The sequence below is a fragment of the Sciurus carolinensis genome, chromosome 8, assembly GCF_902686445.1.
Source record: "Sciurus carolinensis chromosome 8, mSciCar1.2, whole genome shotgun sequence".
In the NCBI taxonomy this organism is placed as follows: Eukaryota; Metazoa; Chordata; class Mammalia; order Rodentia; family Sciuridae; genus Sciurus; species Sciurus carolinensis.
Window position 1 is genome coordinate 23,609,087 of NC_062220.1, and position 26,699 is coordinate 23,635,785.

Here is a 26,699-nt window from a genome sequence, read left to right on the forward strand (position 1 = left end):
CAGAATATTTTGTATGTACAAATATCTATTGTTTTCAAGAAAGACTTCACCTGAAAAGTATAGTTTGAGCTTTGTAAGTCATATAAGATGAAAATAATAGTTAATATAGTACATTTAGTCAAGTTGAAGTTAAGTCTTCAATGATACTGCTCGTAGAATAGAAACAATTCAGCTTAAATCCATATGTGGGGGGAATTTCTCTAGAATCTAACCTAGATTAGAACTCCTCTAGTTTTGCAAGAGCATAGTCCTTAACAGGATGCATTCAATTTACATTATAAAGAGAACTCTTAATATCTCAGTATGCAGCTTCTATTTAGATTTAGGGTGACTCCAGTTTCCCCAATAAATACATACATAAATAAAAGAATATCTAGTCTGCTTTTGTACATAAAGGGCCCATCATGATGTATTTCCTACACAAAAATGAATCTGCAGGGGGGGTTGAACCAGTATTTCCACTTAAAGCACCAAGTGCAAATATTGCCTTTCCCCCCTAATAATGTCCCTTATTTACCAACACCCAAATCAAGAAAGAAAGATTACACCTAGAACAATTTGGGTGGAAGCTGTGAAATCTCATTAAAGAGGCTAAGAGGCAGACCATAGGACCCTGAACCAAGATGACAGCAGCTTGGACTAAGGGAACAGATTCAAAGGACGTTTAAAAGACAAAAAGTGTCCATAAGTGGGGAGGGACTGGAGCAAGAAGATTCCACGATGGAAAACTTGGAAAGAACAGGTGGAGGTTGAAATAGAACCTGGCTAAAGTGATGTCACTGAAGTCAAATGAAGCAAAATTTGTCACAGTCTCAGAAAACAGAAAAGCAACATGCAGTTTGAGTAAAGGCTGAGGCACACAATTGAGTGCATGATAATAATAGTGACTGAAGTGTTAATATGGTTGCAGATGGAATCACTTTAAAGGGGTGGGACTAGGCATTGAAGATCTTAAACTGGCAATATGCTTTGAACTGGGTTTTGACAAAGAGAAAGGATCCAGAATTATAAAGAAGGTTGGAAATGAAGAGGAAAGACCAGGTTTCTGGCCCTTCCATGCCTCCAAGTAAGTATTCTTCTAGTACTTTTGGAAATGCACATTCACCAAGGTGTCCTGTGCTCTGTCGTAGTTTCCAAGAAGTCCGTGAGTGAAATGCTGACTCCCCAGGTACTTTGGGAACCACTCACACTTTCATCGCTGCTTGAAAAGAAGCCCACCAGAATCGTGCCAGGGGAAAGCGCCTTCCGCAACGGAAGGGCCCAACAGTGGATCATCAAAAACGCCACTGTCATTAAGTAAAAAAAAACTCTTCAGGCCTCCCGCCTAGTTCTCAAGGGAATGAGGGGTCTGCAGAAGTCGCTGACCAAATAAAACCACATTGCTGCTGCCGCGGGCGTGGGCTGCAGGGGCGTGGGCAGGGTGGGCGGGACGAGCCCCAAGGGCAGCGCCTGGCCCCGCCCCTGCGCGGCAGGGGAGGAGTAGAGGGCGTGACTACGTCCCCAGGGGGCGAAGGCGGCCGCGACGGCCCGGGAGGGCGGGCCTTGGCCCCGAGTGACGGCCTGGAGGCCCAACCGGCGAGAGAGCACAGGGCCGGTCTTCCTGCAGCCTCTTCCGCTTGCCGGCAGCGGCGCCTGGGACGGTTGCTGTGGGTCTGGGCGCTGGGAAGTCGTCCAAGATGATTAAAAAATTCGACAAGAAGGACGAAGAGTCTGGTACGCGCGGGGCTTCTGACTCCCAATCTCAGCCTCGGGGGTCCCCTTCCCTCGCTCGCCGCCACCTGCTTTCCGGAACGGCGGGGCTGGGGGCGTGGGCGCCGCTGTGCGAGGGGCCGTCCGCTCCTGCCGGGGGCCTGCCCGTAGCCCCTCCCCCGGGTGTCGGGGCCTCCCCTTGGGCCGCGCGCTCCCGCTTCGGCGCGCGGCGCCGTCTCGGCCTGCTGGGCGGCCCCGCCCCGGTCCCTGTCCCCACCCCCGCCCCGCCCCCGGCGGAGCCCCTCCGAGCAGCTTCCCGGAGGGCCCCTGGCGGGGGCGAAGAAGAGCGTGCGCTCCTGTCTTCCGCAGCGTGGGGGTTGCCGGTGGGTTAGGCTCGGAAAGGGAGCGCCCTGTTCTCGGGGCTGGGGTCGACGGTGCAGCCAATGCGTGTATATGGACTTTGAGGTGTCTGTACCTTCTGATCTTCCTGGGGGCCAAGTCTGTCCCACGGGACACGAATGGACAAATGGTCAGGCTTCCAGAAGTGACTTGCGTCTTGATACTCGTCTGTGGTCCGAGGCAAACGGGGAAGATGCCAAGTCACCTCAAAAAGAAAAAAAAAAAAAAATGTCAGTGTTGATGGCTACTCACATAGTATGTTAGAGGGTTGGGTAGTTAACCCCCAAAGTCCCGTCCAACTTTCTGTTAAGTAATTCTCGGCAAAACTTCCATTTTTGCCTCTCAGTAAATGTTAAAAACACATAAAATAGGGCTTGCTTTTAGGAAAATCAAAAGTGCCCTACCATAATCTCATTAATCTTGGTTGTTGTGGAAATGACACATTTATAAACATTCTTGGGAATAAAAAAGAGGGTATAGGGAATGAAGACACTCATTTTGGGCAGGGTCCTGCAAAAGCGAAGTCCAAGCTCTTACAGTATGTCAAATGACAGAACTCGTATCAAAATCAAAATGATTTCATCCAATTAATATATTAGTAATGACTAATTGTAGTAGCCAAGTGATAGTCTCAGGTGAGATTTCTCAAGCATTCAGTTCTCTTCTCTAGAAAATAAGTCTAGGTAGGACAGCTACTGAAGACATTCTTTTGTTTTATGCTATAGGTAGTGGTTCCAATCCTTTCCAACATCTGGAGAAGAGTGCTGTCTTACAGGAGGTATGGCTTGGAACTACATTGTGCTGCCTCTTTTCTGTTTTAGAATGGTGGGCAGAGAATCTGTGGGATACTACAATCAGGAACTCCAAAATAAGGAATTAAGGAATGTAACTGATTGCAGAGCATATAAACTGGAGGGAGAAGGAAGAGAGATTACTTGTCACAGGAGAATCTAGAGCTGAGAGAAATGCAAAGACATGGCAGGCTCTGCCTTGTGTTGGTAATATTAAATAAAATGTCTGAAGAGGTGTTTAGTGCAAGGTTATTGGAAGAAATTCTCAAGAATATTGAGCTTTTCGCATTATATGATGTAGGTAAACATTCTGACTCTTAATTAACAGATAAAGCCCATAAAGGGGCTTTCAGTAGACCTTAGGGAATGAGTTAGAAAATACAGGCTGGAAAATCAAGGCCATATCTAATAATTTATCAGATACCATAGTAAACTGAGAACTGGAGACAACTAACATTCTTTGGATATTGTATTTTAAAAATCTTTATTATTAAAGTTGATTTGTTATAGTCTGATTTAGAAAAGGGAAAAAATAGACTACCTACGTAACATTTTGACTACCTACGGTAATATTTTGTATATTTCTATAGGCTCGAATATTCAACGAAACCCCCATCAATCCAAGAAGATGTTTGCATATTCTTACAAAGATTCTTTATTTACTGAACCAGGTAAATTATTTTTATTTTCCTTGGATTTGTGTCCTAGAATAGAAACATATATGTAACACACAGAAATTACTTTCTGGAAAGCATAATTATTTTTTTAAAAAACTCATTTAATTTTAAAATCCACAGTGTTTATCCACAAAAATAATGTGTAAAACTTCTTGAGCACGGGGACTGTGAAATCTATTTCTTTTTATATAATGAAGTATTTAAACCAGCTAAGCACATAGTATATTCTCAACAAATACATTAATTTGAATTTAATAAGCCACTAGTTAGAACATGTTGTTTACATGTGTCTTTGTCTCTCTGAAAATATACTGCAGAGTCAGACAAATTTCAGATATTTTATCCTTTTTTTTGTATAATAGTGATGTTTTAAAGCTTTGGTTTTAATATTCAGATTTATACTTTTTATTCCTATTCTACTACTAAGTATTAATGTAATATTCAGTAATACAATAATGGTCAAGTAATTTAACCATTGAGTACCTTAATGTCCACTTTTGTAAATTGGGATTATGATAGTATGTGTTGTATAAAGTTGTAACAATTGAGTGAAATAAATATCAAGCATTGGGAGTAGTACTGAACACAGACTAGCATTTGGGAATGGTTTTCATTCAGTCACACAGCAAATATTTATTGCATGCATGCTGGGCCCTATGCACTGTTCTAGGCACTAGAGTTATAGTGGACAAAACAAAAAAAGTTGTATTCATAGAATGTAGGTTTTTCTTTCTATTATTAATTTTGTTATTTATTTACTTTTTTGCTTCAGACTATTAGAAAAATATGAAATGTTTAAAGCCTTATGATTTTTGTTTTGTAGATCCCGTGTGTGTGTGTGTGAGTGTGTGTGTGTGTGTGTGTGTGTGTGTGTGTAGAGGGACAAGTATGCATGCACACATGCATGTAATATACCATACACATCAGGTGGTTTGTATATTATGGTAAGAAAACTAGCTTCCAATATGAATTCTGAAAGAATATTTTACCTTTACTGTTTTGCAACTGACAATCTCATCCAGAGATTTAATGAAGCTATATTTTTTGCAAATGGAGACTGAGCAACATGCATATAGTTTTAAATAAAATATAGTTGTTCACAAATAGCATAACCCCTCTTTGGCAGCATATTAGAAACATTTAAGCCATGGTCAATTTGGATAAATTTTTTGTAGCATACTTTGTGTTCACATTGGTTAAATCCATTATATAAATAATTTTAAACAAAGTTGATTCAGAGTATCACGTATTTTTATATTAACTGATACTGTTTTCATAGGGCAACTCAACTTGAAACAATTGTCTTGATAAAGAAATTATCATGCACATCAAAAACATAACTAAGTACCCAAACAGGTTTGGGAACATTTTATCTTTTTCCCTTTGTTTTTTTTTTTTTTTTTTTTTTTGGTGGTGCTGGGGATTGAACCCAGGGCCTCATGCTTGCAAGACAAGCACTCTACCGACTGAGCTATCTCCCCAGCCCCTTTCCCTTGTTCTTATTAGAGCTTTATGGAAAAATACTTTTCACTTTCTACTGGAGTTGACAAAGCATATGTTCTCTGAATTTCAAGTCAAAAAGTAGGAATTTAAGGTTTTCTAATAGAACTGTAAAGTACATGGGTTTCTTGGTATTTAGTAAATATTTATGACAGAAAGAAGGTAATCTCATGCTAATGAGCAAGTTGAGTGCTCTGATTTAAATAATTCTAAATTCTTATTATACTTTGTCTTTCATCCTAAACTTTCAGTTTTTTTTTTTTTTTAAGTCAACAGTTATTCTTAACACCCATGGTAAATAGATTGAAAACTACCTATATTTGATGTGAAATTTGAAACACTGAAAAGAGATTGAGCCTAAAATATTATATAAATTGCTCTAAATGAAGAAATTAAATATTGAAATGGCAGTATTTCAGATAGTCTATGATCTGAAATGGTTTGAAAATTAGTGACATAGATTATCTTACACCTTGCTACTCAAAAAATTTGATTCCCAGATCAGCATCCTTTGTATCATGGGGAGCTTGTTAGAAATGCAAAATCTCAGGCTTCACCCTAAGATTCCACTGATTGGGAATCTGCATTTTTGGCAAGATCAGCTGATTATTTGTTATCTACTTTAAGTTTGTGAAGCTGATCCGAATCATATTCTTAAGGGTTTCAGATCTCTAGCAGTGCTGTAAACCTTATTAATGTGACAAATCAGGGTCTGACTCTTTTGGTTGGATCCCACTTTGCTGCTTTTTCTGGGATTCCTCATAGACAGTTCTTTACAGTTTCATATTTATTTTACTCCTATCATCTGTCAGGCATTGTGCTGGGCATTAGATTATAGAAATGTATAAGATATGATCTCTGCTCTTAGGCAGTATAATAATAACATTCTATTCTGATTAGGAACTTTATTTGCTATCATATTCTGCCTCCTTATAAATCCTTCTTCAGGGAAATAAAAACAGTTTTTGCTGAAAACCTAGAGACCACTATTCTACAACTTTTAAGTGTAGTGTGTGTTACTGAATTATTTTAATAAGAAGTTAAATAGCCATGTGGGTTTATAAATTGAAAGCCAGAAAAGCTACCAAGAAGTAGAGTGTTTACAGAGAATATTTTTTCCTGAATTCTAACAGATTTTTACAAAAGAGAAAATCCTCCAAAAAGCATATAAAGTGTGTTTTTGAGTATGTGTACATAGATATCAGTTTAAATTGTTTTACATTTTACTTAGGGTGAACACTTTGGAACTATGGAAGCTACAGAAGCCTTCTTTGCAATGACTCGATTGTTTCAATCTAATGATGTAAGTTCGTTTTTTATTTTTTTCAATGAAAGAAACTCCTTTTTTTTTTTTTTGTTTTCCCCAGGGAGCTTAGAGTGTTGTAAATTAGGGGAGGGTTGCTTGAAATGTTTAAAATTACTGAAAAACTGCCTTTATAAAACTTATAAATGCTCATTAAAGGTCATGTGAAAATGAAGGAATTGAGTTGATGAAAGTATATAGTAAGTTCTTCCTCCACAGATCTACACTGCAGTCCAAAAAAACAGTTAATATCCAGCTTCTGTCATAACACTGCAAAGGTGGACTGGTATAGAAGTCAGTGTGCATAACTTCCACACCTGTCAGTTCTTAGTCAAGTTTCTGGAGGACTTGAGGTTGCTGTTGGTCAGCAGGGCTGGCAGTAGAGAAGAGCTGTGGAGTGGAGAAGGGCTGGGGATAAGGAAAGAGAAGAGTGAGACACACTAATTCTGCCAGCAGTTCTGCATCTGCCTCTCATTACTATAGACCACCCAACCTTCAGAGCATAATGACTGCTGCTTTTCTTTTCATATAAATGTGACACATATTTCTCTTCTGCCCAGTCTAACACAAACATACAGGAAAGTGATCTAGGATGTATCTTTCTCAGCTTTCTGTTAGCATAAATTGGTCAGTGTTGCTGTTCTTTTCATATGTATTGCATATCAGCATAGCTCACGGTTTGTGTTCTATCCCAAGATTTCTTGGGATTTGAGACTGGTCATTTGTCTCGATAATATCAGGTTGTAGGAGTAGGTCCTTAGGTGGATTAGCAATTCCCTGTAAGGCCACTGTCTTAGGGAAGTTCTTTTTTGACTTTTAGGCAAAGGGCGACACATTTCCTCAGACATGAAACAAAATACTATTTCTGTTGTCAAAGGATGCTTGGCAGAATGTAGGAATTCTAGGTACTCAGCTTCATCAGAATCCGCCCATATGTCCCCATCTCAATTTTCAAGACCCTCTTGCCCGTCAATGTCCTAACTTTAACGTAAGTTTGAATTAAATTTGCATTGGAATTCAGCTGCCTGCAGGATTTGCCTTTCCATTCTGTGACCACTTGACATTAAGGCAGTTATAGAAGAGTTTTGATCCCTTACACAGATCTTGAGCTGTGCATTGAAAGCTCTTAAGCTTATCATTTTGCTTTCCCCCCCAAATAGCTTTCCATTATACTTAGAAACAACTAGTTAATCTATTATTTTTATTGAGCAACTTACTTATAACAACTTGTTTTGTTTTTCTGCAGTGCTAGGAATTGAACCCAAGGCCTTGTGTATGCTAGACAAGCATTTTACCATTGGCCTATATCCCCAACCCAACAACTTAAATTTTAGCAACTTATTTTTACTAAAATGTTCTCTGATGTCAACTGCTTACTTACTTTGTCTTCTATAGGTCTTTGCCTGCAGATGATAATTTAAATATTTTGCCTTTGCATACTGTGGACTACTTGAGTCCTTTTAACCACTGGAAACAGAGTCATTAATGCTTTTAATCAAATCAGAGAAATAATCTTAGCTCATGGCTTTCAGGCCCTCTTTCCCTTTAACCTCTTTATGTAATAGAAATTTAGGGTTCAACCAGGGAAGCAAAATCACTATGAATATTATGGGATTAGGTACTTATTAGAGGCATGAGACTAGAAAATGAGGCATTTCACACTGTTGGAGTGGAGCTTATATTGCTGTTATGAAAGTCATGGAAAGGTTTGCCTCTGTGTGACTCTGATTTTGCAGCCAGGTTTCTGGTGGTAGACCTGGTTGGGTCAGCAGAAATTAATAGGATCATTGAATTATAGGTCATGGTGGAATGAAAAGAATTGTTGGATCAGGAATGGTATTTGGGGAGTGAGATGCTTGGAAATAAAATGGAAAGAGATACTGTTAATGATATAGGTTGTGGCAATGGAAATGGACGATTTTTTATGGGAGAAAGGATCATTGAAGAGGAGGTCAAGAAATGGAGTGGTCAAGACTTTCAGGGATAAGGTCTGTTTGGCTAGTAAGATCACCAGTTCTTATTACTGGGATAATATTAGAGTGACAGCGAGTAAGGTAATAGTGTGTGTATGTGTGTGTGTAATTTTTTTTTAAATAAGGAAATAACTTGGAGTCTATATGTTACCAGGAATGATGGTAAAAATGATACCATTTTAAAGCATATGCTTTAAATTCAGAGTTTTTTTTAGGGAAGGAGGAGATAAGTGAAATGTGGCACAAATCATTTAGTGTTCAGGAGAAACACTGGTATACGCTGAAGAGAGTCTGCACCTTTCTCCATACATTTTTTTTTTAACTATATACATATTTTTAGTTGTAGATGAACACAATAACTTTATTTTTATGTGGTGCTAAGGATCGAACCCAGTGCTTCACATGTCCTAGGCAGGTGCTCTCCCACTGAGCTACAACCCCCGCCCCATCCGTACATGATTTTTAAGAATTGTAAAAATACTTTTACCAGGACAAGCTGTTAACACTTTGATGAAAATGATGAAAACTATGTCTTTGAACTAAAACTATCAGAGTCTTAAGTTCAGAATCTCTGTAGAAAGACCCATTTAATTGAATTTTTCAGTTTTTCTTTGTTGTTTCCCAGGGTGTCAGGGCAGCAAGTATTTGTGCTTAGGAAATAATAATATTCTATTTTCTAACCCAGATATTTTTCAAAAGGTTTTTTTTTTTTGGTAGGTAAGAATATTTGTAAGAATCTCTCTAAATATTTGTACTGGGAATCCTTACTTCAAAAATTAAAGGAAACCTTTCTTTCTGAATAACCTATTACCTTCTGTAAATATTTTTTCAGCAAACATTGAGGAGAATGTGCTACCTTACCATCAAAGAAATGGCTACCATCTCTGAGGATGTGATAATTGTTACAAGCAGGTATGTGACTACCTGGTATCAAAATCTAGGATGAGGGCTGGGGTTGTGGCTCAGTGATAGAGCACTCACCTACCATGTATGAGGCCGTGGGTTTGATCCTCAGCACCACATAAAAATAAAATATAGGTATTGTGTCCACCTACAACTAAAAAAAATTAAAAAAAAAAAAAACTAGTATGTTATATTTATGAAATATTTTCTGTTCTCCTTTGTTTACTTTTTTGACTATAAGGAAGCCAAAAAGAATTTAAAAGAATATTGTGTTTTAAGGTATTCATCTCTAAAGTGCAGATGTCATCATGTGAAAACCATCCCTATCTAATAAATCATAGAGTAATGCCAATAGATTTTATTACCTTAAAAATGTTCATAAAATATATAAATGACACTGAGAAGTAAATGAGACACTGAAATAAAATATTTACAATATAACATCAAAAGGCTACCATGCATAATATATAAAGAACTCTTATTTTTAAAAACAATACCAAGTGATAATTCTTAAAATAGCTAGTATAAAGGATCTAAATATCGATAGTCACTCTCAATAGTGACCAAAAAATGTAAATTAAAATTCAAAAATTAGATATTTTTACTCATCAAATTGGCAAAAAACCAAAAAGGCAGCAGTCAGTACTTTTAAGAGTCGTTCAGTTTTTCTAGAAAGCAATTTGGTAGCCTTTATTGAATAAAAAGATTTTTATTCACTTGCTCAGTAATACTGTATCTTTGCAACTATCCTCAGAAAATCATCACATGTAGGTATGTAAGTTTTTCAAACACTGTTTACAGTAGCAAAAGGACAATTTGTGTGTCTATCATTAATAAAATGTTTTAACCATGTTATAACCATATTATGAAATATATTAAGTTCTTGAAAATATTTTTGATATATCTAAGTCCCTGCTAAATTTAGTGCTGAGAGTTGGATTCAATCTATGTATTCCATATAGTCTCACTAAAAATATTTTATGTATACATATAAAAAATATGAATGGAAGTACACTGATATGTTACCAGTAGGTTATCTCTGGTTTGGGGATTGGAGCTAATAATGTTTTGTTCTGTTTTGTTTTGTTTTTCAAGCTTTTGCTAATTTCAAAATGTCTTAGAATGAGCATGTACAATTTATAGTTCTAAAATATAAAATAAATGTTATTTTTAAAAGTTGCCTTTTTACTTATTAATTATAATTTATTTAAACGAATATGGTTTTTGTACAACAAAATACATTTTTGGAGGAGGGTGCGTGTGTTTAACCAGCAGTTATATTGAATATAGTTTCAATTAGGAAAGCTTTTAGCTGAAAATCAGAAAAGCAGATGTAAACAGTGACTTAAACAAGATGGGAGTTTATTTTTCCTCATATAACCATAAGTCTGGAGGCACAGACTAACTGGTGTTGGTTCAGTCATTCAACAGTGGCAGGGCTGGTGTCTCTTGAGTTCTTTTGGATGTGTTCCATTACTGCAAAATAGATGCCTGAATTACTGGCAGTGCACCACACTCAAGGCAGGAGGGCTACTGGGAAGTGGGCCAGGGAGTGCCAGCACCATCTGCCTCTTTATCAGGAATGCAATTGCTTTTCCCAAGGCAATTTTTAGATTTCATTTGGCACAACTGTGTTATATGACTATCCTTGAGGCCAGGAAAGTGAGTATTTAGCTTTTATAGCTCAAGTATTAGGGGCAGGCAAGGGAGAAGGGATTGAAATGGGTGTTGTATTAGTCAACCAACCGTGTCTGCTGCAAGTAAGGAACAGAAAACAGTTAGATTGCTAGATTCACTAAATATTTGGAAATTTTAATTAGTCACCTGCTTTTTGTTTATTTCTTTTAGCTGTTGGTACTTCCCTCTGAGTCTTACTAGACTACCTTGAATTATGGTTTACTTCTAGTTCATTTTAAGTGGTTAGTAGATGTAGTAGGTAGAATAATTGTCCTGTAAGGACAGGGATCCTTAAAAATGGAAGGGGAAAGCAGAAGAAGAAGTTCAGTAAAGAGAGTGATAATGGAAGTAGGTCAAAGAGATGCCATTGTTGATGGAGTTGAAGATAGAGGAAGGGGGCCATGAGCCAAAGAGCATGGGTGACCTCTAGAAGCTAAAATAAAGAAATGGATTTACCCTGCCCTAGTGCATTTTCTGTTGTTAAAAAAATAAATGCCTGAAGCTGCGTATTTTAGAAAGAAGAGAGGTTTGTTTAGCTTACATTTTAGAGGCTGAAAGTTTAAGATTAGATGGTCCCGTCCATTTGTTTTCTGGCAAGGGCCACATGGTTAATGTTATCACAGTGCTAGGAGTACATGCAGAAGAAATCATGTGGTGAGACAGGAAGCCAGAGGGATTCAGAACCAGGCTTCCTCTTTTTACAACAACTCATTCTTGTAAATGAGAACTAACTGGGTTCTGAGAGAACTCCATTAATTCTGTCTGAGGGTGGTGCCCCCAGTGACCTAACTCACTTTCTACTAGGTGCTAATTCTTAAAGGTTCACCACCTCAACATTATTACTCTAGGCGCTGAACTGCCAGCACATGAACTCTTGGGGAACATATTCAAACTTTAATAATCCCTATAGTCTCCAAGAATGGAATGCAGTCCTGTAGGTATTTTGATTTTAGACCAGTGAGACTTATTTTGGGCTTCAAACTCATAAGTATAAGATAAAGAAATGAATATTGTCTTGAACCTTTAAGTTTGTGGTATTTTGCAGACATAGAAAACTAATGCAGATTTTGGTACCTGGAAATGGAGTGGTACTATAATAAGACCTAAAATTATAAAAGTAGCTTTGGAGTTAGAACAGGCTAGAAGCATTTTGGGGAGGTGGTGGAACAATAAAAGTATGGATGTTAATGGCTATGCCAGATTCAAGAAGTAGTGAGTGGGATAGACAGAACATCATTTTAGAGAAGCCTAAATCATTGTGAACTGTTGATAGAAATGTGGACATTATAGATGCTGTTGGGATGTCTCAGGAAAATAAGGAAGATGTTGGAAACTGGAAAAAAGGGGACTCTTACTTTTATAGTGACAACTTAGCAGAATTCTGTCCTGTGATTATATGGGAAGCAAGACTTATAAGCAGTGAACTTGGCTATTCAACACTTCCAAACAAAGTGTTGAAGATGCACTTGGTTTATTTTTGCTGCTCTTAGTAAAATTTTAAAGCAGAGAAGTAAATTGAGAGGAAATTTGTTAAAGAAAAAAGAGTTATGACTTGATAATTTTGGTAATTCTCAGTCTACTCAAAAGGGAAAGGTGCTTAAATCAGAAGATCACTGTCAGGAAAGTGTACTTTAGAGAATAAAACCAAAGGAGTCACTGCACAACCTTTTGCTGGAACCTCAGATCAGAAGGTTAAGAGTAGTCACTCACACAGAACACACTGAAGAGATCAAGGATGAGACTCATAGATTCCCTTAGCATCTAAGCAGAAACCAAAAATAGAGATGGGATTATCTAGACAAGATCTGTGGAGGATCCTCTTGTGTAATGGAGTGAGCCTCTGTACTTTTATGGTAGACCCACAGGTTCTTGAGAATCTTACGCCAGCAGAAATTCTATCAGCTTGTACACAAAGTGAAAGAGGATGAAGTGAAAGAAAGTTGTCAACACCCCAGAATTCTCCAGGCAGGAAATAGGCTACTAGAACTACTCAGCTTTGAATACGGGCAGTCCACCCTTTATGGCAAAGGAGTGGTGACTCGGAGGGCAGAGGTGCAGGCTACCGGTGGCTGGGAGAACTTCGCAGAGTTCTGCCCAGGCAGAACCCTATTCCATTTGCCTGGGTGGATTTTAAAACAGGGACCAGTGACTTTTTTCTTCTATTTTCTCTGTTTCTGAATGGAAATACCTGTAATTGCTGTCCTATGGCATTCCCACACTGTATTTTGGGAGCAGGCAACTTGTCTGATTTCATGGGTTCAGAGATGAAGAGGAATATTGCTTCAGGATGGCTTATCTCAAGAATTTCACAGTTATGGTTCAGATATGAAGTATCCCCTAAAGACTTGTTTGTTGAAGGCTGGTCCCCAGTGTAGAAATGTTTAAAGGTGGGGATTTGGGGAAGTGATTGGATCATGAGGGCCCTGATCTTATCAATAGATTAATCCATTCAGGGATTCATATTTGATGACCTTATTGGGCGGTGGGGCCTAGTTGGAGGAAGTAGGCCACTGGGGTACTTTTGAATAGGTGAGATTTTGGACTTTTAATTGATACTGTAATGTGTTAAAATTTGGGGAGATTTTGGGGTCTGGAGAATGTATTTTTGCATGTGAAATGTATACAGGCCTAGTGACAACAATGGTTTTTAGCCCAGTGAGATGTTGGACTTTTATTCTACAGAACTGTAAAAAACAATAAATTTATGTTGTTTAAGCTCCTAGTTGTGGTAATTTGTTGTAGCATGAATAGAAACTAATATCATAGATGACCATTCTCTATACAGAGACAGCTGTGTCTTATTGCAGAGAACTATAGCGATTAAGAAAACCAGAAGGCAGATGCTTCATAAAAGAAAATATATGACTAGACAATAAGTGCATGAAAATGTTCTCAAAAATACAAAAGAAACCCTTAATGAAATATCATCCCATACTGACTAGAATGGCCAAAATAAAGAAGCTTGACAATACCAAAATCAAAAAAGTCTACTTTTATACTTCAGTACAGAGTACATGGAGCAGCTGAAACTCATACATTGCAGATTGGAAAGAGAAATGGTCTAACTACCTTAGAAAAGGTTTGGCAGTTTCTTATAAACACATACTGTGTGACAAGTAATACCATTTCTAGGTATTTACCCACAGAAAATGAAAACATAGCCCTAAAAAAAGACTGTACAAGAATTTCTGATCACTTGTGATAGGTCTGTATGTTATTGGGAATGAAAGGTTCTACTGTTTGTTGCTCCACTAGAGCTTGGGAGACAGGGGTTGGAGGAAAACAAATTCATTCAAAACCAGTCTTGGAGAAGATAGAGGCCTTTTCTGTCTCACATCTCCATCTTTGGGGAGCTCAGTTCTCACACTGCTTTTATAAGACAGGGAGTACAGTGGAACAAAAGGCAGAAAATGTACATATTCATAGAGAATGTGTCACAATTCCTTTTTCTCAACTTTTGCTGGTGCCACTTGGGCTTTGGGGTAGTTTCTTAGCTTTCATTGAGATGGAGAAAATACCAACCAGAAAGTTGGAGGGAATACATTTTAGAGCTTTTCGTTGCAGAGGAACTCTGTTACATAAACTTCAAACAACCCAAATGCGCATCTGTAGAGGAATGGATAGATGTGGTATACTCATGCAGTTTCAGATATACCAAAACAGATTAACTTGCAGATATTAAAGGGCATTTTTTTGTCAGAAGGAAAATGATAACTGAAAGAAAATGTGAATTAACACAGGGGAGTGAAGGGTACTGGAAATGTTAACCTGAGTAGTTATATAAGAAAATTTTCTAATTTTTAAAATTTCTTTAAAAGTTAGTTGACTAGTTAAATACAGATCATAATTTAGTTTGGTTTCTATAATTTATGAATGGTAATAAAAGCAGGAGACCAGGTGGCGGGGGGGAATGGAATTTTATTGCTATAAAGTTTTTACTTTGTATGTGAGATAAAGGCACTTGAAGGCAGTCAGTGATAAGTTAAAAGTCTACCTTGTAAGCCCTAAAACAACCACTAAATAACAATTTAATTAGCAGTTATGGCTAATTAAAGCCTACAAAGAGATAAACCAAATCATAAAAAACACTCAATCCAAAAGAAGGGGAAAAAGAAAAGAACAAAAAACAGATGAGATGAACAGAAAAACAGCAAGATGATAATTTCAAATCTAGCCACACCAATATCATTACAGGTGAATACTCTAAACATCCCAATTAAAAGGCACAGATTGCTAGATTGGATTTTCTAAAAAGCCAAGTCTAACTATTTGTTAGATTTGTGTTATTTATAATGACACACTTTAAATATGTAGAAACAAATACCAGTAAAAAATGTAAAGATACAGCATGCTAACTCAATAACAAGGAAGCTGCATTCTTGGTTTTAATATCAGATAATATGGATTTTATAATAAGTCATACTATCAGGGATAAAGATTTCAACGTATCAAGATAACATAATACTCCTGGTTGTTTATGCAACTGTTAACAAGGTTCCACAGTCTTTGAAGCAAAAAATGATGGATTTGCAAGAAGAAATTGACAAATCCATAATTAAAGTTAGAAATTTCAATACCTTTCTCTCAAAAATATAAGGCAAGTACACAGAAAACTTATTAAGGATTTGAACAACTTGAACAACAAAGGCAATACTTGTTTATTTGCTACTGACATATATGTATAAAATTGGTAGAATCCAACAAAAACTACAAGAATTAATGTGAGTTTAGCAAGTTTGCAGAATATAAGCTCAATATATAAAAATCAGTTACTTTTCAATATACTAGCAAAGACTAATTATAAATTATAGATTAATACTATTTGCAGTAGCATTAAAATATGAAATACTTCTTTGGTATAAATCTGTTGGAAGATTATCATATATACACTGAAAACTAAAACATTGCTGATACAAATTAAATAAGATAAATAAATGGAGAGATATGTTTATGATTTGAATGACTCAATATTGTTCAGGTGCTTATTTTCTTCAAATTGATCTACAGATCCATCAACATCCCAGCAGGCTTTTTTGTAGAAATTGACAGTATTGATTTTAAAATTCATACAGAAATGCACTAAGGGGTTTATTTAGTGAAAAGGAAATAATAAAAATGGATGAATTAAATTCTCAACTAAAAAATGAGATAACAAAATAATTCAAAAGAAAGCATTGGGTAGGAAATATAGATCAAAGCAGAAATTAATAAAGAATGAGAAAATAAATCTAATAAATCAAAATTCTCCTTTTGAAAAGTTAACAAAATAGGAAACCACTAAGTTGATCAGTAAAAAGGGAAAAAGCACAAATATACAAAAATAAGAAATGATAAGGAAGAAATAATGAAACAGAAGAAATATAAAAATTCTAAAATAGATTTTAAAGCTCTTTGAAATAAAATTGAAATCTAGACGAAATGGGGAACTTCCCAGGGAAGTACAAATTGCCAGATATGATCCTAATATTTTTTAAAAGGGAAGAAGCACTAAAGTTATTTTCACTAAGATCAGAAATGGGGCAAGGATGTTCATTATCTTTACTACTATTCAGTATTGTACTAGAAGTTTGTGTAATGCAGTTAGGAGAAACCAGTTTGAAACATAATAATTAATAAGTAAAATTTCTCTTTAGGTGATGTAATAAAATACCTGGAAACTCCAGATACTCACTAGTAAAGTAAACTCAAACAAAAGAATTTAGTGCCATAGCGGGGAATAAAATTAACATAAAATTCAAAAGTTTTCATATAGATACAATAGAGATCATAGTGATAGAACCCCATTTACAACAGGAACCAAACAGATTAAATACTTGGGAATAAATTTGACAGTAATGATACAAAACTTCTAAGAGGAAAAAAAAATTAAAACCCCTTCTGGAGTCTACATGTTCATGTCCCCTAAAATTCGTATTTTTTAGTCCTAAACCCCAAGGTGATCTTCATGTGGTAGAATAGATTAGCTAGTTCTCTGTACTCTTTAATTAAAAAAAAAATAAGGGCACCGATTGCAGTCAGGAGGACTCAATTCTCATGCTCTAATCACCTTCCAAAGGCTGCATTTCTAAACTCTATGGCCAGATTAAGTTTCCACCCTCTTCATACCTCACAATGGGTATTAAATTTCAACACATAAACTGTTGGGGTACACACTCAAACCATATTCAAACCACTAGCAATCTATATCTCATACACATGAATAAACTTTAGATGGATAAGGAATATATATTTAAAAAAATGAAACCATACGTATTATACCAGAAGAAATATAGATATATTCCTCTTTAATGTTCACCTAAGGAAAGACTTTATTACTTATGACTAAAATTCCAGAAATAATAAAAGGTTGATGAATTTGAAAACAATTTTTTTTAAAGCATGTTAAAACATCATGAAATATAAAATGAACCAAGGATTTTCCATAGGTCCAAGTTGTGATACAAACAGCTCTTTTCAATTTATTGTTATGGTATACTGCTTGACATTGCTACCCATTTTTTTTTTTTTTTTTTTTTTTTTTTTTTGCGGTGCTGGGGATCAAACCCAGGGCCTTGTGCTTGCAAGGCAAGCACTCTACCGATTGAGCTATCTCCCCAGCCCCATTGCTACCCATTTTATGATATAATGTGACAGTGGACTCTTGACTATAAGATACAATAGTTTTATTGTACTCTATTTCACCTAGGAGAAGGCAGCCTAATGGAATGTTGATATGGCCTGTTAAATACTCAGTTGAGGTACTAGGTTGGAGATGGGACCCTGTGAGGTTGGAGAATGTTCTACTGTGATGCACTATATACATTGACTTGATGACAAGTGTATGGAAATGTCACAGTAAATACATGAGTCTAGTAATTAAGAAGTGGAGGTAGGCCTGGACTATCTCACTCTCATTCCAGTGACAGAATATATGCATCTGCTATGATTTAAACATTTGTGTCTCTATAAAATTCATGTTGCAACTTATTTCCCAATGCAGTAGTATTAAGAAGTAGGGCCTTTGGAAGGTAATTAGGCCATGCCCTCATGAATGGAATTAATGCTATTATAAAAGAGGTTTCAGAGAGCTGCCTTCCTCTCGTCCATCCCTTCTACCATGTGAAGACACCTAGATGGTGCCATCTGTGAAGAAAGGGCCTGCACCAGACTTTGAATCCACTAGTGCCTTGATCTTGAACTTCCCAGACTCCAGCACTATGAGCACATAAATTTCTGTTCTTTATAAATTACCTAGCTGGACACGGTGGCACATGCCTATAATCCCAGTGGCTTTTGAGACAGGAGGATGGAGAGTTCAAAGCCAGCCTCAGCAAAAGCAAGGCACTAAGCAACTCAGTGAGACCCTGTGTCTAAGTAAATTACAAAATAGGGTTGGGGATGTGGCTCAGTGGTTGAGTGCTCCTAAGTTCTATCCTTGGTTTCCCCCACCCCTGCAAAAAAAAAAAAAAAAAAATTACCCAGTCTGAGATATTTTATTACAGAAGCAGGAATGGATTAAGGTGGCATATCATCACCACCCTGAATTGAGATTAGAGGCCTAGTTTGCAGGGGACAATGTTTTTGAGAGATGAAAAGGAAAATGCATTTCACTCATGGGCTCTTTTTTCCTATTGGTTGAGGATTTTTGCCAGCACAGAAATACCTGACTCTTCTGCATTATACATGCCTAAGGGAGAAGTTGTCAACCATAGGCATCTCACACTCCAATGTCAGAAGACCTCGGGCAGAGAGTGAGTCAGTTTACAGATCTGGAATTATGATTACTATTGGGTCACTCTGGATTCTTGATGTTAGTTAAGGTAAAGAAGGTGCTACTGTACTCATAGAGATAATTAATTGATCTTGATCCCATTTGGGAGGTAGGGTTATTTCTATATAGTGGTGGCAAGGAGAACTTTTTCTAGAATTCACTTGGGCATTTTAGTACTTTTCATGCCTGTGACAATGGTGAATAGGGAATAGGGAACAACCAGTGGTCCAACCAGGGTACCTCCAACAAAGGACTTCAGATCCTTTAGGATAAAGGTTTGAGTCAGCTACCAGTGAGTAACCAAGACTAGATGAAGTGCTGGCTAAGGTTGAGGTAAAAATAGTATAGGTGGTTATAGGAAGGAGATGAAGTTGATCCAATATGGCCTTCGAATGAGTTAATAACAGCAAGCATTATACCATGTTCAACTTAATCTTCTTTAGTGTTTTGGTGGTTACCATACTGAAGCCTCAGTGGCATATTAGACTTAATGGAGAACGTGTACAGATTTGAGGGGTGCACAGAGTAGACTGTATTGGATGCCTTTTCTGAACCACTTTGCATGATCTCATCTTTGACTCCAGCTGTTATGCGGTGAGCAGTTCTTTGCATTGCTCTGCCCACTCAACACTAATAGTACCTGCCTGTTTGTTTCCTTTCCTTTGGTGTTCAGTACTTGTCTTGCAACACACATTTTATTACTCAGAAGTATGGAGAGGAGTGAAGGGAGGGGAAGGGGTATGGGGGAGGGAATGATAGTAGAGTGAAATAGATATTATTATCTCATGTACATGTATGACTGCATGACCGATGTGATCTTGCAATATGTATAATCAGAAAAATGAGAGATTACACTCCATTTATGTATGTTCTATCAAAATGTATAAGTGCATTCTACTGTCATGTACAACTAATTAGAACAAATAAAATAAAAAAATATTTAAAAAATAATATGGAGGAGTTAACACTCTAAGGTTAATGTGCAGCCAGAGAGCAATAGCTGGTGGTTCTGAAATATAAAGCTTGTGAGATAAATGCTCATTAAATAACCAGTTGCCAGTACCAGTGACCCACTCAAAGAAAACTTCTTTATGTTGATTTTTACCTCCTTCCCTGTTCAACTCCCTATGCTTTACTTGTCTTCTGAACACATTCCCAAATAAAGCTCTTTATAGTTGAGCCTTTGCAGCTAGGGCAGCCCAAACTAAGACAGAAGTATGGAGCATGATTGGCAAACTATGACCTATGGCCAAAACCACTTCCTAATTTTGTAAATAAAATTATATTGGAACACACACACATTTTTTTAATGTATTGAGTATGCTGCTTTCATGCTGCAGGATTGAATAGTGTGGAGGAGACATATTGCCTGCAAAATCTGAAATATTTACTAACCAACCCTTTCTGGAAAAAGTGTGTCAACCATGTCTGCAGAGTTATAAGAAAAAGAATGAGATCCAAGAACAGTATAACTAAGCAAGTTGTCATTCAAGTATAGGGACAACAAGCAGGCTTCCAGACTTAAAAGAATTCAGGGATCATAATACTTATAAACTTTTCTTTAAAAAGTTATAGTAATCCAAATTATAGTAATCCAAAAGTTAAAAAAATGAATTCTGTAATAGAGGAATTGTAGGTAATAATTTAGCAGTGAACATTAAATTTATTCAATTATAGAAGTTAGATTAAACCACTGTAGGAATTGTGTTTAAAGATAGAATATAAATGTTACAATGTTTTTCATGATAATGCTAAAAGAATGATACTAACAAAAATAGAGAAGGGAGAGCAGATGAAAGAGGAGACATTGTGCACTAATTTTCTTAGTTTTCACAGGATAACTGTTTTATCTAAACTTTATGGTAAAAAATAACTAAAGTTAGAATATAGAACTTCCATATTTCAGAAGGAAAACATAACAACACTGCAAAACAAAACATAATCCTTATAGCTGTATTATCCAGTAAGGCAGCCCTTAGCTATATACATATGTCTACTTAAATTATAATGAACATTAATTAAATTAAAAATTCAGTTGCATAGTTTCACTTGCCGTATTGTAAGTGCCCAGTAACCACATTTAACTATGGCTACCATATTGGGTAATGTACATTTCCATCATAGCAGAAAGTTCTATTAGTGCTGCCTTATAGGATACAAAAGTGTTCACAATAGTCATAACACAAAACAAATCAATGGAACTAACCCTAAATGTAGCCTATTAAAAGAAATGCAAATTAGTTTAAAAATTAAAATACAACTAACTGTATGCTACATACTGTGATACACATAAAACAAGGTTGTAAAGTCAGAATGTGAAAGGATGGGTGGAAGCACACAAGGCACACACTATTGAAAGGAAGCTTAAGTGATAATATTAGGAAACTGGTTTTAGTGCAGAAAAGTTTTGAATGAGACAAAATAGGAGTACGTTATAAATATCCAAAACAAGTATAGAACTATAACAAATTATTTACCAATTAATATAGCATCAAAGTATGTAAACCAAAAATCACAAAAAAATTAACAGAAAGAAAATAGTATCAGTCACTGCTAATAATAGAAAAAAACCCACCAAAGGGTAGAAAGGATCTGAGTATTATGCTTTAAAAAGATTAATTTTTATGGAAATTATACACTTGTAATATAAAAGTGTTCACGGAGAATTTATAAAGTGTTTAGCAAACATTCAGCCCCTGAAAACTCCTTAATTTCAGGAAGTGGAAATATATTAGAGATTATTTTTTATTACAGTGCAAACTATAAATTTATTTTGAAAAGGAAGTAACAATATTAAGATACATAAAAATGAAAAAATAAAAAGAAGTCTCAGCTTTTGCCTGAGTATAAATGAAAATTGAAATTGCAATATATTTTAAAAAATATGGGGGCTGGGGTTGAGGCTCAGTGGTAGAGTGCTCACCTAGCATGCGTGAGGCCCTGGGTTCAATCCTCAGTTCCACATAAAAGTAGAGTAAAGGTATTGTTTCCACCTACAACTAAAACAGAATACTTAAAAAAATATGAATGATTAAAAACTATTATTTCAACTAAAGTTATACTCAAAGGACAATTCACTACCATTAGCACTGAAATTACTAAATGAATGTATTCCTTAGGGTTCTCCTTTGACTGTAGAGTCTAGTTTATAGACTCTTAGAAGTCTAGAGAACCAAGCTTGCATCCTACAGAGCCAAAAAGAAAGCATCAGGGAAAATTACTCACACTGCAGAACTATTTTAGCATCACACTGTTGCTGTGGTCACCTGAATAAGCACTGTACTATGTTCAAGAAATATCCAAAGTTCCACCACAGCCACACCAGGTAAAGCAGCTGTCTCTGACTAAAGATCTCATTTCCCTACACATTGCGTACTTCTGTATTTAAGTGGACTTCGTTATGTCTGCATGGTAGACTTAGGTCACAGGTGTGTATCCTAGTTACAGAGAGTCTAGGAAGTTTGATTCTTAGTTTTCTAGCAGAAAAAGAAAGCAAATGTTAAGGGCTAGTTGAAGTATGTTTTCAGTGTTCTGGTTTACAGTATTCTGCGATGAGAAAATGATGAAAAGCAATGAATTCAGTATTCTATTTATGAAGTTAGAAAAATTATAAAATAAGCCCAAGGAAAGCCAAAGGAAGATATTAGCTTTGGTAAGTCAGAAATTAATGAAAATTGATTCAGAAAACAATAATATTGATAGATAAATCAGAGCAATTTTTCTATGAAAATGTAAATTATCAAAACTGACCCCCAAATAGACAGAAAATCTAAGTAGACCATCTCAGTAGAAGAAATTAATTCCACTTAAAAGGTTTGTAAAAATAGAGAACTAGAGAATGATATTACGTATCATTTCTAATAGGTCTTAAAATAAAATTTTAACAAATAGAATTCATTACAATGTAGAGGGTTCATCTCAGGGATTCTTTAATGTGAGGAATTTTTCAAATACAGTTTCTTGTATTAATAGGTCAAAGGCAAAAGCCATATGATTATGTGCCCAGAAGATATTGGTCAAAATTAAATACTTGTTCATTTTTAAAAAACTCTGAGAAACAGGAGATACATAATGCTCTGACACAATTAAAAGAAAAGTAGGTCATAAATCTAAAGCCAGCATTATAGTTAACTGGAAACATACTCATTAAGTCAGGAACAATATAAAATAACCAACATTACCACTATTCTAGAAGTATTAGTATAATTGCATGATAGAAAGAAATAATATAATACTGTAAAGAAAATGGAAAAATTATTATTTAACATGATTGACTGATACACCAAACTTTTTAGATTTGAATCCCTACCCTTTTACTTTACAGACAAGTTATTCTATGCTTTTTTTTTTTTTTTTAATCTATAAAATAGGGATAGTACGAATCCCTTCTCTTTAGGATTTTGTGGAGATTAAGTGAGTAGTATTCCTATATTCAAATGCTTATCAGAACATATAATAAAAGGTACAATTTATAGTGGCACAAAAAAATGAAGAAATATTGAAAAGCAAACTTAAATGTACAGGGCCTATCTAAATGAAACTTAAAAACTATTGGGGATCATTTAAAGAAGGCTTGGAAAAATAGAATCTATCCTTTTGTTAACCTATGTATTAAGTACAGGATATTTCCAAGTAAAATGTTTATTTTTTTTTTAAATTTTAAAAATATGTTCTTTTTAGATATACATGACAGTAGAGTGTATTTTGACATAAATACATGGAGTATAACTTCCCATTCTTGTGGTTGTACATGATGTGGAGTTACACAAATTGTATAGTTATATATGAACATAGGAAAGTTAGTTACAATTCATTTTACTGTCTTTTCTATTCCCACCCCCTCCCTTCACTTCATTCCCCTTTGTCTAATCCAATGAACATTTATTCTTCATCTCCCACACTTTATTGTGTTTTAGCATCTGCATATCAGAGAGAACATTTGACCTTTGGTTTTTTGGAGTTGGCTTATTTCACTTAGCATGATAGTCTTCAGTTCCGTCCATTTACCAGCAAATATCATAATTTCATTCTTCTTTATAATTGAGTAATATTTCATTGTGTATATATACCACATTTTCCTTATCCATTCATCTGTTGAAGGACACCTAAGTTGGTTCCATATGAATTGAGCTGCTGTAAACATTGATGTGGCTGCATAACTGTAGTATGCTGATTTTAAGTTCTTTGGGTGTAAACTGAGGAGTGGGATGACTGGGTCAAATGATGGTTCCCTTCCAGGTTTTCTGAGGAATCTCCATGTTGCTTTCCAGAGTGGTTGCACCAATTTGTAGTCCTTCCAGCAATGTATGAGTGTGCCTTTCCCCTATATCCTTGTCAACATTTATTGTTATCTAAGTAAAATGTTAGTACTTGACAAATGATTCTAAATCTCATCTGAAACGATCTGACAATAACTGGATAATTTAGATAAAGATTGAAAGCAGGGGAACCTGCTCTTTAGATATAAAAAATTGTATGTTGGCATAGTTTTAAAATAAACTTTTATACTGAAAAGGGTAAAAATTTAAAAAAAAGAGTAATATAAGAGAAAGTACAGAAATAGACCGAAATTCACATATGACTTTAGTACATAAAAGATGGCATTGCAAATTAATGCTAAAGTCTGAGGATATAAGTGCTCATGTGAAAAGATTTTCAAGTTATATTAAGTAAAAGAGACAACATTTCCTATCAGTGTAAAATTTTTAAAAAGAATCAAGTTGGGATAAAGGTTACCATTTGAGGGGGGAGAAGCAACATGGATTTTGACTAAACAAGTTTCACAAAAATTAACTCACCCTTTTCCGTTGATGCTGTGTATATCTATTTCCTTAACAATCTTTTACCAATAATTTTAGCACTCATTGATAATACTTGTCTGATTTTATTACTGTGGTGGTTGAAAATGGTGATTTTTTTTCCCCATTTCTGTCATTCTCACATTTATTACTTGACATTCTTTAAAATATAACTTTCTTCCCTTTAAAAAAATGCTTTTTTTTGTCATCAGTTTGGAATCATGGAATTTTATTCTTTGTGTTATAAACCATTTCTATCATTAAATAATATTGTGATGCCATATTATTCCAAATTTGACTAACAGAAGCATTCGTTTTAAAATTTAATTGGAAAAATATAAATATTTGTTAAAAAGAATGGTTAACAAATCATTTATATGTGAACAATGGAAATTTGTGCTGTCAATAAAAAGATATTTTAGAAACTTTTATTTTAAAATATATGGATAAATATTAAATGCCAATATGTAAAGATTCTCATTATATTATTAAGCAAAAAAGGAAAGGTGTCAAAGGAGTACACATTTATTGATGTACATTTTAATAATGTGTATGTGATTTTAAAAACTTCCTTAATAAGAAACTGTTCACAGTGGTTATCTCTAAGTGATATTAAAGGCTAGGTAGGTGGGCAGAGACTTAAGTATTATCTTATATTTTTCTGAATATTTTTAAAAATATTAAGTGAATTATATTTATAATTTTGAAAAGAAAGAAATAAAAGACTCTCAGTATTCTCAACATTTTCCTCTGGTGTCCTAATGCAGTGAGTTGGGCCATTTTGAATTATGTGAGAGGAATTAAGGAATGGGGAAATTAATAGTTTGGGGATAGTATAAATGCACAGAAGACAAGAGAAGGAGGGCCAAAGTCTAAAAACCTTCTTTAAAGTATGGGTATAGAATTTTGTTGCTCAGTCCACGTGTCTCTGCCTGTTTTTAAAGCTCAGCAGAAATATCTGAAGCTGTTGATTATTATTTTAGAAAGCTGTGCAAGAGAGTGAGAGAGACTTCATGGGTTAGTAATTTTTTTGAGTTTTATATAAAAAGTTCTACTAATGGTTCTTTAGGATTCAGGTGGATTTCAACCTAGGCCTCTCAGTACTATTGTCCTTATTTTATTTTTTATCCCAATTTTCCATATTTTAAATTGTGTTTTTTCTCTTGTTGTCTGTGATTTTTATCTCTCTTCTTACTGGTGTGTAAGTTCTGTGAAGGCAAAGGACTTTGTTTTGCTTATCATTGTGTTCTGTAGATTTATAATAGTCCACTTCTAATAGATTTAGCGCTTACACAAAGAATATACTCTGTAAATATTTGTTGATTCAGTAGTTGTGTTAAGATAACTATGGGGACAGCTGGGAATTAGCTAGGAGTGGACTCCTTAGGAGAGAACATTTCAATTGATCTCCCTTTCACTAATTTGGTTTTTCTTAGTCTGACTAAGGACATGACTGGAAAGGAAGATATATACCGAGGTCCAGCCATCAGGGCTCTCTGCAGAATCACGGATGTAAGTTCTCTGTTTTATTGAGTTACCTAAGGGAGCACTATCTTTATCTACTGGTGATATGTAGATTTAGTATGATCCCCTAGTTTGACTTGGTGACTCTTCAGTGTAAGAGAAATAAGACCACCAGAAAGGCTTTTGTGATTCCAGGCTTTTTTTTTTTCCTGTTTGTTTTTTCCTTTTGTTTGTTTATATTAGCCTATTTTCTCTGTATTTGCCCTCACACACCTGTTGGAGTTAGAGCACTGTTTTTATTTACCTTTTTTGTCACTATGACCAAATGGCCTGACAAGAGCAATGTAGAGGAGGAAGTTTATTTTGGCTTGTGATTTGAAAGGGTCAGTCCATTGCCAGCTGAGACTATATCTTTGGGCATGAGATGAAGCAGAACATCATGGCAGCAGGGCATGGAGGAGGAACGCAGCTCAGGACTTGGCAACCAGGAAGCAGAGAGAAATCTACTCACCAGGGACAAAGTGTAAACCCGCAAAGCACACCCCCAGTGACCTACTTCCTCTAACCACACCCTACCTGCCTACAGTTACTGCCCAGTTAATCCATATCAGTAGATTAATCTACTTATTAGGTTGTAACCCATGATTTAATCATTTCATCTCTGAAAATTCTTACATTGTCTTACACATGAACTTTTGGGAATCCCCCCTCATATCTAAACTATAAGAGGCACATTGGTTATAGGAAACAAAAACCCATTCAAATTTAATTCAAA

General features: G+C 35.7%; 2 protein-coding genes across 2 annotated transcripts in view; both read left to right on the forward strand.

Annotated features, from left to right (window-relative positions):
- Tsga13 (testis specific 13) overlaps positions 1 to 1,300 on the forward strand; it is a 43,308-nt gene extending 42,008 nt beyond the window's left edge. The window contains exon 10 of the mRNA XM_047562102.1: positions 1,131 to 1,300. Within this exon, the coding sequence (XP_047418058.1) occupies positions 1,131 to 1,300 (170 nt within the window). The remainder of the gene's footprint in view (positions 1 to 1,130) is intronic.
- A 302-nt stretch (positions 1,301 to 1,602) lies between these two features.
- The window catches only part of Copg2 (COPI coat complex subunit gamma 2), a 114,361-nt gene continuing 89,264 nt past the window's right edge, over positions 1,603 to 26,699 (forward strand). The window contains exons 1-6 of the mRNA XM_047560101.1: positions 1,603 to 1,713; positions 2,814 to 2,866; positions 3,470 to 3,550; positions 6,288 to 6,359; positions 9,165 to 9,244; positions 25,897 to 25,972. Coding sequence (XP_047416057.1) covers positions 1,677 to 1,713; positions 2,814 to 2,866; positions 3,470 to 3,550; positions 6,288 to 6,359; positions 9,165 to 9,244; positions 25,897 to 25,972 — 399 coding nt within the window. The 5' untranslated portion in view covers positions 1,603 to 1,676. The remainder of the gene's footprint in view (positions 1,714 to 2,813; positions 2,867 to 3,469; positions 3,551 to 6,287; positions 6,360 to 9,164; positions 9,245 to 25,896; positions 25,973 to 26,699) is intronic.